This window comes from Sphaeramia orbicularis, chromosome 16, assembly GCF_902148855.1.
Source record: "Sphaeramia orbicularis chromosome 16, fSphaOr1.1, whole genome shotgun sequence".
Lineage (NCBI taxonomy): Eukaryota > Metazoa > Chordata > Actinopteri > Kurtiformes > Apogonidae > Sphaeramia > Sphaeramia orbicularis.
This window is the reverse complement of record NC_043972.1, coordinates 46,703,243-46,716,348: the sequence shown is the minus strand read 5'-3', so window position 1 is coordinate 46,716,348 and position 13,106 is coordinate 46,703,243. Positions and strand designations below refer to the sequence as shown.

Here is a 13,106-nt window from a genome sequence, read left to right as displayed (position 1 = left end):
AACAAACTGAGATGAATTTTCCGTATGACTTCCACTGGGTATCAGGTGAACTCTTATTGTGAATCAGACAGAACATCTGTGTTCAAGTTAGACACAAGATATTCACTATGATGGTAAATATCTGTCACATGTTAAAAGAACAAAAATAAATGGTCATGAGTGTGACGTGTAGTTAGAATTTTGGACCCAAAATGGAAGACTCGGTCCAAGAGCTGTTGAAAAACCAAGAAAAAGACTTTATTTTAGATTTGATGGGAGAGACACAAACAAACATGACCATTTCGGTCAAATAGAGATGTACCGAATGAATACATGAAACCTATGTGAAGAATGCAAACACTCGGTAAGCAGGGTGGCTGCAAGCAGAACCTGTGTGTAGGGTTCCCCTACATTCAGCAGCTACGCCACGCCACCGCTGAATTCACAGCACTGCTCCAAAAACCCCCAAAACAAAACCCTTTATTCTGAGGCTGGGGCGCCAATAAGTGGAGGTAAACATGACAACAGATGCAGATACCAACAGATGCCAGAGGCACAGGAGCCGAGTCAGACATTCGAAACATATTAAGTTTCACTTTCAGTTTTCAGTAGATACGGAGCGCACACACACACACACACACACACACCCCCACACACACACACCCCGGTCTCTTTCACTGCATGGTTTTCACTGGATTTACAAGGGGATGATTAGACTTGATCAACAAGCTCAGGGATATACAGAACCCCTGAGCTCAGCAGTGTTTTTTTTTTTTTTTTTTTGGCAGTGGCTACTGTACTGTGGCACGAAATGTCTATTGCCACAGAACCAATCAAACGATCCAAATTCTGCACTCTGAACATTGTCCCAGTGGCTGATTTATATTCATCAAAAACCTGGGCAAATTCATCATCTGAGGCAAAACAGTCGCCATGTTTCATGTTGGTTGCCTGCATGCTGAAACTAAAAGTGTGAATAGGCACAAACCAGCTTCCGGGAACTGGTACCCTAGCCTTTTACCATAATCAGATAGGCGCACGGCATGTGTGATGCTTATTGCCACAGTACTGTGGCAGCAGGGTGACAGGTTACCAGTCTACACGTGATTAGGACTGGGTAAAAAAATCAATTTGATTGATTTTGGACAAATTTTCTTTTAGTTTTGCATAACCTATTAATAGTGGATGAGGTTGATTTTTCACAGTGGGACCACGAGTACCTGACCTGAGTATCGCCGACGCTGAGGCGCAGCCGGCTCCATCTCATAGGCCCCTGGGGGAGATGGGGCGTGTCAATCTCGCTTGGTTCTCATGTTTCTGGCGCAGAGGAATTGTGGGGAAAACCCCTCTGCTCAAACTCAAACACACAATGCAAAGGAACTGGCCGTCTGGACCGTCTGGTCGGAGAAGGCTCTCAGAGGTGAGTCAAGGAAGCTGGTCATTCTGGGAATATTAAGTTGGATCCAACTTAATATTAGAGGAATAGTAAAGTGTCTTCAGTTTCACTTTCACTGATCCGATTATCACAGACCACCCCCCCCCCAGTGTCGACAATCAGGACTGCTCAAAGTTACAGCTCAAAATTGTACTTTGGTATCACTAAATGAATCTGAATCAATCAATTAATACTGAATTGAATTAATATCAAATCATGATCAGTCGATTCAGAACCTTATGAATCAAAATCGAATCAATTAAGGAAATCGCCCATGATACCCAGCCCTACACATGATACAACAAGGAAACTGATTGGCTCTGTGGTAATAGACAACTGAAGAAGTTTTCCCACAGTACTGTGCAGTAACCACTTCATTTTTTTTCTTTTTTCCTTTTACTTTTCTTAGGGGAGGTACTTCTGGGAACAGGCAGCTTCCTCCTTTACTCCCAAACAGAACCACTGAGCAATGCGAAGTTAACCTGTGAATCACCTGCTTTTCTTCAGTCATAATCAGGTAAGAAAAATATTTAGCACTTAACTGATTCTGTACAGATTTGATATTCAGCATGCATATGACTGATACTACTTCATATTTGTACTTATACATTAGTGCTACTGGACAGATTCATGTCACTGATATGATCTCACCAGACTAGTAATATGAGTAGTGTTATGTGTGAGAACTCAAAACCAGGTGTGTCTCAGTCTGAGTTTACACTATGACAAACATTTGTCGCTGTAAAAGAGTGTAGTAAGTAAGTAAGTAAGTAAGTAAGTAAATTTTATTTATAGAGCACTTTTCACAGACAGAGTCACAAAGTGCTTTATCAATTCAAATCAGAATCAAATTAAGTTTACAGAGACCCAACAGAATCCTTCAGGAGCAAATACTTGTGATTGGTGACAGTGGCGAGGAAAAACTTCCCTTTAACGGGCAGAAACCTCGAGCAGACCCAGACTTCTGAAGGATGGCTGTCTGCCTTGACCAGTTGGGGTTAAAGAGAGAGAGTAAAGGAGGACAAAAGAGAGAGCAATAGAGATATAGAGAGACTGGGGGGGGGACGACGACACATGGAGTACGTTATGATGAATACATAGAGTGTAATCAGTTTGTGGTGGTCCTGGGTCAGGTGGGAGACTAAAAAGCCTTTTTGAACAGGAGGGTTTTGAGGTGTTTTTTAAAGCTCTCTACAGAGTCCATGGACCGTAGGTGTAGAGGCAGGTCATTCCATAGACGTGGTGCCACAGCTTTAAAAGACCTGTCACCGCGTGTGCTAAAACAGGTGCGTGGAACCATCAGCAGGTGCTGTCCTGAAGACCTCAAGCTACGAGTCGAGCTGTAGGGCTGGATCAGGGAAGCAATGTATGCAGGGGCCTGGCCATGTAGAGCCCGGAAAGTTAGCACAAGAATTTTGAAATGAAGACGATATAGAACAGGGAGCCAGTGGAGAGATTTAATAATGGGAGCGATGTGGGTTCTCCTGTTTGTGCGGGTCAGAAGCCTGGCAGCAGAGTTCTGGACAAACTGTAGACGGACCAGCTCCTTCTTGTTTAAGCATGTAAACAGGCTGTTGCAGTGGTCTAAGCCAGAAGACACAAAAGCATGAATGATCATCTCGAGCTCAGTTATGGACACCATAGATCTGAGTTTGGAGATGTTGCGTAGTTGGAAGAAACAGTTTTTGACTAGGTGTTTAGAGTAGAATTCTAAAGACATGTCCTGGTCAAAGATGACACCCAGATTCCTCAGTTTGGTCTTTACCGAGGAACTCAGGTCTCCAAGGTGATGTTTGATCCCTGGGATGGCACTGTCCGGGGCAATAATGAGGGTCTCTGTTTTGCTGGAGTTCAGCTGGAGGCTGTTATCATTTAGCCACTGCTTCAGCTCTGACAAGCAGTTGATTAAGGAACTCAGTTTGTGGGGCTCAGAGGAGTTAAAGGAGCAGTATATCTGGATGTCATCCGCGAATAGATGATAGGAGACATCACTATACTGTCGGATAATGTGGCCAAGTGAGAGGACATAGAGTAAGAATAGCACTGGTCCCAGGACAGAGCCTTGGGGCACACCACATAGTAGATCCGCTGAGTCAGATTGGTAGCTGTTATATGTTCAGTCCAACAAGAGGGCAAATGGATCAGAGGTCGCGTTGACTGTCTTTATTTATTATTTATTTAAACCAAATCAGCCCACTTCGAGATGTGTTTTCTGATCATATCTTGTCAGACAGTCAATGCAGATGAACAACACCCTACTGCAGTGTTTCCAAAACTTAGTCAACATCCAAAATGGTTTGTGAGTTTATTTTACTGTGCCACCAACTGGTAGAAGGAACCTCTTTTTAGCAATTTTATGATGAATTAATTCATTTTCCTCATCAAAACAGAGGACAAGAGTGATCTCTGGAAGAATTTATAAGTATTGATCTCTCCAAAACTGTACTGAAAGCTGAGGAGGAGCGTAACCTGTGAAAGACACGACAAGATTTAAATGAAGCAAAAGATACAATAAGGCATAAATAATGAAAAAGGTGTAAAAGATGTAATAAGATTAAAAGAGAGACAGAGAGAGAGAGACATGAAAGAAAACAAGAAGGTCGAAACAATGTAAAAGATGCACAGAAAAAAAAAAGAAACATTAAAAAAACTTTTAGGGACAGTTTGGTCAGTGGAGGAGTCAATAAAAATGTGAATCTTTATTGCAGATAATCCATTTATAAACACAGGCGTTGTTTGTTTACCTGCTTGACTAGTTTCAGCTACTTCCTGTAGCCTTTGTCAGAAAAAGAAGGCTACAGGAATAGCTGAAACTAGTCAAGCAGGTAAACAAACAACTGATACATCCTGATGAAACACCAGATTTCTCTTTTGGGTGTTGAGTTGACAAAGTTTGGAAACCGTCCTCATGGAAAATCCATTTTATAGTTTGAGGTTGATCTGCTGAGTAATACTGTTTATCAGACACTTCAACATGTAAACAGTGGAGACAGTAAAAGTACACGCATTCTTCAAGTAGAAATCAAATTGAATCAATCAATCAAATTTTATTTAAATAGCGACAAATCATAACACAAATGATCTCATGACACTTTAGACACTTTAGAGTTGGTTGAACCCAGACTCTTAAGCCAATCCACAGAAACCCAACAGAATCCTGCAGGAGCAAACACTTGGTGACAGTGGAAGGAAAAAGGTCCTTTAACAGGCAGAAACCTGGAGCAGACCCCGACTCCTGGAGGATGGACCACTGACAGGACCAGCTGGAGTTAAAGAGAGAGAGTTAAAGGAAGAGAGAGAGAGAGATTGAGGGAGGGGAGGAGAAGAGGTGAAATAGGGGGAGACACATGGATGCACAGCAAACTGAACTACAGCTGTAGTTCAGTTTGGGGCTCGGTGCACAGCCGGTCTCTGCGTCTGAACCGTACTGTGAACTGTGACTCAAGAACCACAACAAGTGACTGTAGGTCTACTTTGTGTAGTGGTAGTGATATGAAGAAAGGCCAACAAAGATGTGTGTTTACACATCTGAAATGATTATTTTGGTATATAATGTATCTGAAAAATGTAAATGTTATTAATTTTAGTTGTTCCTGCTCCCACTCAGCACCAGTGTCTTTGTAAGGGTCAAACCCATCAATCACAGCCAGTTTCTCATCATACCATTGTCTTTCAGCAGGGTTCAGAGTTTGAAAATAGTCTACACTGTAAAACATGTCAAGTTGTTTCAACTTGCAAATAAAAGTTCACCTGCTGCCTTGAAAATGTGAGTTAACTTAACTTGAATAATGCCATTGTTTAAACTCAGATACTGAAGTTCATAAAGTTGACCTCACAACAATTTTGTCATAGTCCCAACTTTTTTTTTCAAAGTTATGAAAGTTAATTCAACTATTAATCACTTGTTAAAACTTAAAACTGAGTTAAAACAAATATTTATTTCATATTATCAGTACAAAAAAAACTTGACTTAGCTAAACAAATACATTTCTGCTTCATAAAATCAAGTTTCAAGTTAAAACAACTCAACATTACACTACCCACTCAAAACACCTTGCTTTCTTTTGTCAAAGAAACATACCATTATTACAGATGAAAGGTATGCCTTCCTTGAGGACAGAGGTAGGCAAATCCAGTCCTTGGAGGCTGGCATCCTGCATGTATTGAAGGTTTCCCTCTTCCAGCACACGCAGAAAACAGAAACTTGTAAGACATGGATAATACCGGCCCTAAAGGACTAGATTTGAATAGCTCTGCTTTAGGAGAAGCCAAATCCTTGGTAGCAGTTGGGATTTCCACACTAGTCTGAGCAAAGCCACTCTGACTCAGGGTGTTTTCAGATGGTCACTCCAGGAACAGGTGTTCTGGGTGTTGGGACCTTTGACCCCATTGGTGGAAGAGGCTTTGGCACACCTGTGTGGCCTGATTGCTGTATGACGGTCTAAGTAGGTACCATGACAGAAGGTAATGGGTAAGATATGACCCCCCCTGCCTGACCCCCCCCAACTGACCAGACAGTAGACAGGCTGCAACTCCTGGCCCAATATGTACTCTCCATTCTACCACCTCCCTGGACCTTCCCCTGCTAACAGTCACCATTCACTTTAGTCAGTGTTCTGTTTGATAAAACCAGCGTGTACAAGTATTATATGTGACAAAAATCTTAGCCCCTTATCAAATCAAGACCAAATTTCCAGCACTATTTGTACCTTGCATTAATATTGCCGCAACACCAGTGGTCGTGATCAGTTTTGAGAGAGATTTTCAAACTGACATCATTAAGTTATGTTGACACATTTAAATTAACATTTCACTGAACTGACTTACAATCTGGAGTTGCAATGCCAATAACTCATGAAGTTAAGTTGAAATTTCATAACTCATTATGTTAAATGGAAGTAAATTATAGAAACAAGTTATGATAACTAATTGAGTTTATGACTTTTTACAGTGTAGTCCTTCATCATTGACCTCGAAGTGTCGCTAAATCAGTCCAAAATCAAATATATGCTTCATCTGCAGTGTGTATGGAGCTGATTATGTTCATGCCAACCTTGCCATCAGTTTATAGAGTATAAGGCTACTCAAATGTGGCAGTAACTATTTGTTCTCTAACGCACAAACCCCCTCCCCATCCTGCCAGTTTTCTTCTTTTTTATTTTCAACTGTTAACTTGTAAATACAAGTTAAGTCAACTCGCACACAGACAAAAAAACTTTCAATCAGTTGAGACAATGAATTAATGAACGTTTAACTTTTGAAAATTAGAACAGCTGAGTTATAAATCCAAACCTAGAGCAAAAATAAGTGGACATAACTAAATGGGGTTGTAATGTTTTGCAGTGTACCATATATAGATAATAACAAACTGTCACTAATAACCCATTTAAAACATCTATATCACTGATAAAGCAGCTGCTGAACACATCTTCTTGCCTCCACTCTTGTCTTCTAATATGGTGGCGTATTTGTTTACTTCTGGTATTGAAGACGTAAGTTGTTATGGTCTATTATTTAAAATTGAATAGCCATGGGGATGTGTGGGGTTTCTATGGGTTCCTGTGTATATGGGTGTGTATGGCAAGGAAACAGTAGACATGGCAGCTAAGACAGACAAGGAGCCTTGAATAAGGGACTTGGCTTCAAAATAATTCCACAAGTGCTTGAATGGAAGTGAGTTATTAAAAAGTGTTTTGTCTGACAGGAACTGTGGGAAAGGGACAGTAGAGGGCACCATTACATTTCTATCAAACCAAATGTCAATCCTGAACAAGTACACACTGGAAATGTCAGGAAAGCAGTGGTAATTTTAACTAGATTAAGATTAGGACATTGTGGTCTTGTCTGTGATCTAGTGAAAGTGGGGGACCATCCTGATGGGCTGTGTGTGCACTGCAAACAGGATCAAAGTGTAAAGTATGTTCTACTGGAGTGTCTGATGAATGAAATGCAGCGCTTAGAACTTTGGGAAAGAGTTGCGGCAAATCCTGGAGATGCTGCTGATTTGAAAACACTTACCAGCCCATCTCAGGGACAGGACTACGCTGTAAAAGCTCTACTGGACTTCCTAGCAGCTACAGGACTGCATGTGAAGGTGGAAGCTTTCCATCAAGTAGTGTGACCTCCCGACTCTTCCACCTATGTGGTTGAAGGTGTAATCAGAACACCTGTTCTTGGAGCGGCCATTTTGAAACACCACAAGGCGATGTGGCCTTCCTCATTCTAGTTTGGAAATCCTACTTGTCCTCAAGCTTTCAGCCTCTCCCTTGGAGAAGGCCTTTCTCTTATCTCTCATGATGAGAGACTCTCATGAAAAACACCCCAAAACTAAACAGAGATCCATTCCAAGTGACTTTAAAGCTATTTAAATGTTCCATTTCCTTCACTTCCTTTTCTACCTCTGTTCTTGCCTAACTGCACAAAATTACCCATGTACTGCTTACATGTATGTGTGCTGCTGTTATGGTGTTTTGTTTGCATAAAAATAACTAACTAATTCATCTTTGTTGTGCTTTCTTCAGTCATTTAAGTAGAATACTTAGAAAGATCAATTTTATTATACTTGATAGTTTCAAGTAAATTAAATGAACTTAACTAGTAGATATGAAGTAAACTGAACTTAAAATAATGACCATGTTTACTTGCCTGTTCTGAGTGCAGCCAGTTTCTTAGATTTGATTAAGTAAGATCAACTTGTCATATTTTTCAGTGTATAAATCCTCTTGTTTCCTTCAGTTTCCAGGAGTTGACAGGATGTCTGTGACCATGGCGAAGGCAGACGGGGTCACCGTCTTCACATTGACCTCTGACCCCAACAGTGCTTGTCCTCCACTGTGTCAGATGTTCAAGGGTCTCTGCTACAGCCCTGTGTGCTGCTCTGTGTCTCAGCCCCTTCGGAGGCTCCAGGGAACGTCTCAGTCAGTCCTGGGGGTCAGTCATTATTGTCCCATTGGAACAAGATAATCAACAACATCACCACTTCACCTGTCAGTGATCAAGTGGATTAGATTAGATTAGATTAGATTAGATTAGATTAGATTAGATTAGATTAGATTAGATTAGACATTTCTACATATACACTGGGTTAGATTAGATAGAGCTTTATTGATCCTTTGGGCACAGCCCTCAAGAAATTGAGGTTCCAATCGCAGCACCACAAGAAATGTACACACACAAGAAATACCACAGGAAAGCAGTAACATAATACCTATTTAAAGAAAAAAAAAAAAAAAAAACAGTAGTGAAAAAGACAGGTGATTGCACATTGGAGAGTACAAGTAGAAACAAGTAGCAAAGCAGTAAAAATACAGTATTAGTGATAATAAACAATAATAAATAGCTAATTATCATATATTGCAGGATGGATAATCTGTATATTTATATCTATATGCTTATATATATATAGATACACACACATTTTTCATGAGCTGAACACAAAGATCTAAGACTTTTTCTATGTTCACAAAAGGCCTGTTTCTCAAATATTGTTCACAAATCTGTCTAAATCTGTGTTAGTGAGCACTTCTCCTTTGCTGAGATAATCCATCCACCTCACAGATGTGGCATCTCAAGAGGCTGATTAGACAGCAGGATTATTGCACAGGTGTGTCTTAGGGTGTATTCACACTTAAAAAAAGTCTGGACTTTCTGGGGAAATGAACTCTGGTCCGGATCAAACGTGGTAGGTGTGAATACACCCTTAGACTGGCCACAATAAAAGGCCACCCTAAAATATTCAGTTTTACTGTGCTGGGGGGGTCAGAAAACCAATCAGTATCTGCTGTGACCACCATTTGCCCCATGCAATGCATGCAACACAGCTCCTTCACATAGAATTGATCAGGTTGTTGATTGTGGTCTATGGGATGTTGGTCCACTATACGCCGATCCAGAACATTCCAAACATGCTCAGTGGCAGACATGTTCAGTGAGTCTGCTGGTCATACAAGAACTGGGATGTTTTCAGCTTCCAGGAATTGTGTACAGATCCTTCAGCATGGGGTCATGCATTGTCCTGCTGCAACATGAGGTGATGGTCATGGATGAATGGCACAACATTGTGTCTTATAATCAGGTCATGGGGTCTCATCAGTAAAATGCACCTGTGTTCGTCCATAACATACACCTGCCCATACCATAACCCCATCGCCACCATGGGCCACTCCATTCACAACCTTGACATCAGCAAACAGCTCACCCACACCACGCCTTACACACTGTCTGCCATCTGGCCTGTACAAGGAAAACCGGGATTCATCCATGAAGAGAACACTTTTCCAAAGTGCCAGACACCATCGAATGTGAGCATTTGCCCACTGCGAACTGCAGTCAGGTCAAGACCCCAATGAGCACAATGAGCATGCAGATGAGTTTCCCTGAGACAGTTTCTGACAGTTTGTGTAGAAATTCTTTGGTTATGCAAACCGATTGTTGCAGCAGCTGTCTGGGTGGATGGTCTCAGACGATCTTGGAGATGAAGATGTTGGATGTGGAGGTCCTGGGCTGGTGTGGTTACATGTGGTCTGTGGTTGTGAGGTTGGTTGGATGTACTGCCAAATTCTCTGAAACGCCTTTGGAGACGGCTTATGGTAGAGAAATGAACATTCACTTCATGGCCAGCATATGTATATAATAATAATAATAATAATAATAATAATAATAATAATAGAACTAAATTACCAACAAGAAAACTAACATCTTCTGAGTTATAATACAGTGAATGTTCTCCCTTTTACAGGCTTTGCAGGTCATGGTTGGAATACTGAACATTGGTTTTGGAACCATCCTCTTCATCTGCCTTGATGACTCTTGGTGGGCTCCGGTGTTTCCCTTTTGGCTTGGAAGTCTGGTAAACAAGCTGACGATACCTTTTTAATTCTGTTCTGTATTTATATTTGGAATTTAAAAGTGTTAACAAAATTTTGTTTTTTGAAGGAATAATCATTTAAATCTTTTTTCCAGTTCATTTTCTTTGGCATCATGTGCATTTTGTCAGAGAAGTTCCCCAGTCCATGTCTGGTGAGTGGTTCAGTTTTATAACAGGCTCATTTATAACATGCCCATAAACTGATGAGAACTTGTTTAATTTATTAGTCTGTGTTATTCTTTTCTTCCTACTAGTCATACTACATACATACAATTATTATTATACCATGTAAATGTTTTATAGTTGCAGGTCCACTTCTGCTGGGTGGTTTTAATGCCTGTGATGGTTTTGTATCTTTTATTTCAGGTCATCTTCAATGTGATTCTGAATCTGATAGGAATAGGTTTCTCCATTACAGCCATTGCTCTCTACATTTTTTACCTTGACATACCATGGTGGTATAATTTCTCACCATGTGGGACAAGATACTGGGGATACAGCAGTCGCTATAGTACGATGGCCACTGAATCCCCTGAGCTACAGATCATGATTAAGAAATGTGAGGAAGGCCAACATCTGATTATGGTAAGGAAACCAAAACTCACCTTTCCAAACTAGGTGTATTCCTGATGTTTCAAAAATTATCCTACAGGTATTTATTGAAAAATAAAAAAAAAAAAGAATTCTAGAATCTTGCACAATTTCTTCTTCAATCAATGTGTGCAAAGGTCTTCAAGTTGATTCTGGTATTTGTGTTTTACTAGATGCTCATGAAAAGCATCTATATTTTGCTGATCATCCTGTCAGTTCTGGAGCTTTGCATCACCATCAGCTCTGTCGTCTTGGGCATCAAAGCTCTGAGAAAGAGAGGAAAGGAACAAAACAAGGTAAAGGGTCCAGCCGTCTGTGTTTCTGTCTGTCACTATCTGTCTGTCAGTTGTAGAGGTGAGTATAGTTGAAAAAGTGCCATTAGACATGAATTCCTAATTATTTCCCTTATTACCTCGGGGGGCTTCTATGAAGCTGGTCCCCAAAAACAGGACATGTGGGCTAAAAATTCAAACCAGATGTAGACGAATATTATGAAGCCAGTTTGAAAGCACTTTTGGGACTGTTTTACAAATAAATATTTACTGAGATAAAGGAAAAACTATTTTTCAGATATATCACATTCTTTTTTGTTATTTTTTATACAAAAAAATTTAACACGATGAAAAGAAAACAAAAATTATGTGCTACTATTTTTTGGAAAATCATTTATTCTCTCACAGGTACATTTTGGGAATCGAACTAATTATTCAAAGCAGAGCATTTCACAAAAATAGCCACTGTTTCAAAATCCCTCACAAATTATTTGTGGTTAAATGTGGACATGATGGGTTACACGCAAAACCTGGAATGAGACTGCAGATTCATGAAAAACCTGCATGTCTGGATTAGAAAAAACACTAGGATCGTTAAATTTAACACAGTGTCTTTATTTATAGCAGTATATAAAACCATTTCAAGCCAGATCAAATGCACTGACACCTAGGTAGCTTTCCCTGTCCCAATTTTGGTCCTATTTTTGGCCCCAATATTTTATTGAAAATTCATTAATTTTGGGATGGCTCAGAACAAGGGTATAATTTTTCTTGCACTTATCTGAGGTCATCATTAGGTATATCCTGGAGGGAAATATGTCTAAATTTCTCTTTATTATTGGGTCTAAAAAGCTGGCAAAGTGCCAGGAACCAAAATGAACCCAGTTTCATAGAAGCATCCACATCTACAACTGTTATTTCAATCTTGTCTTCTGACTTTTTCCAAGAAAATAAATAAAGCTCCTAAAATATTTCCATGCTTCACTACTTTCTTTCAGAGCTCTGAAGTCCCAGAACACTACAAAGAGCTCTTGGAGGACGCCACCACTAACGCTACAGTCTAAGTCAGCACCTGTTTTACATGGTCATACACCATGAACTGTAATCCTGGGTGTTTCTACTGTATCTGCAAGACCTCTGGGTCATTTACTGAAAGGATTCTCTTCACTTAATGATATTCTAGTGAACAGATTTTAATTTTTTGCATGTGCTGCTTGCTTTCACTTTCTGTTCATTTAATCTCATTCCAATCATCATAACATTTATGTTAACATCTGTCTAGAGTTCATTGAGTTTGTTGTTAAAATGGACCTCATCATAACCATTGACTGTATTTGTTAAATGACCTCAAACTGGATCATAATCAAGGTATTTTGAAAGATGGAAATTTAATGAGTTTAAAAAAATAATTAAACAGAGGCAAAACAGTCACCATGTTTCATGTTTGCCTGCATGCTGAAACTAAAAGTTTGAATAGGCACAAACCAGCTTCCTGTAACTGGTACCCTAGCCTATTACTGTAATCAGATAGGCACATGGCATGTGTGATGCTTATTGCCACAGTACTGTGGCAGCAGGGTGACAGGTTACCAGTCTACACTGTAACGATCTGAGTACAGAGACTGAACCCACATGCAAGACCCGGAAGCAGACGTAAAAGTTCAGTGTTTATTAAACACAAGGTTAACAGACAAGTCTGAGACAGTGATTGTGTACAGAATCTTGAGGTCACAGAGTTCAGGGTTCTTCACGGGGTCCATGAAGTGGATCGGAGACGGACCCTCACAGCCCGGACCGTAAAAACACGTCGGGAATCCGACTAGAGGAGAGCAGAGGGATGTCAGTACACAGACCAGGTCATACACGGTAAGGCAGACGGACAGGCAACAGTACATGGGGGACAGACAAGCTCCCGTACCAGTAAAACAGGCAGGAAGGTCGAACACACGTAGAGTCAACAGCA

At 40.4% G+C, this 13,106-nt stretch overlaps 2 protein-coding genes across 3 annotated transcripts in view; one reads left to right on the top strand and one right to left on the bottom strand.

Moving 5' to 3' along the window:
* LOC115435634 (zinc finger protein 239-like) overlaps positions 1-13,106 on the bottom strand; it is a 695,125-nt gene that overhangs the window by 626,139 nt on the left and 55,880 nt on the right. The gene's annotated exons all lie outside the window — the stretch shown is intronic.
* On the top strand, positions 1,824-12,589 carry LOC115435639 (membrane-spanning 4-domains subfamily A member 15-like). Of its 2 annotated transcripts, none has more exons than XM_030158205.1 (7): positions 1,824-1,931; positions 8,150-8,344; positions 10,152-10,262; positions 10,376-10,432; positions 10,647-10,865; positions 11,045-11,167; positions 12,142-12,587. In XM_030158205.1, the coding sequence occupies exons 2-7, from the start codon at positions 8,168-8,170 to the stop codon at positions 12,205-12,207; spliced, it is 753 nt and encodes a 250-aa protein (XP_030014065.1). In that variant the 5' UTR covers positions 1,824-1,931; positions 8,150-8,167; the 3' UTR covers positions 12,208-12,587. The 2 variants fall into 2 exon arrangements, with proteins under 2 accessions (XP_030014065.1, XP_030014066.1); XM_030158206.1 differs by having other exon boundaries at positions 1,831-1,931; positions 8,157-8,344; positions 12,142-12,589.

Coding starts and splice junctions, on each gene's coding strand:
- LOC115435639 (XM_030158206.1), top strand. CDS start 8,168: ATGTCTGTGACCATGGCGAAGGCAGACGGGGTCACCGTCTTCACATTG. Junction 8,345..10,151: donor CGTCTCAGTCAGTCCTGGGG/GTCAGTCATTAT, acceptor TCCCTTTTACAG/GCTTTGCAGGTCATGGTTGG. Junction 10,866..11,044: donor AAGGCCAACATCTGATTATG/GTAAGGAAACCA, acceptor GTGTTTTACTAG/ATGCTCATGAAAAGCATCTA.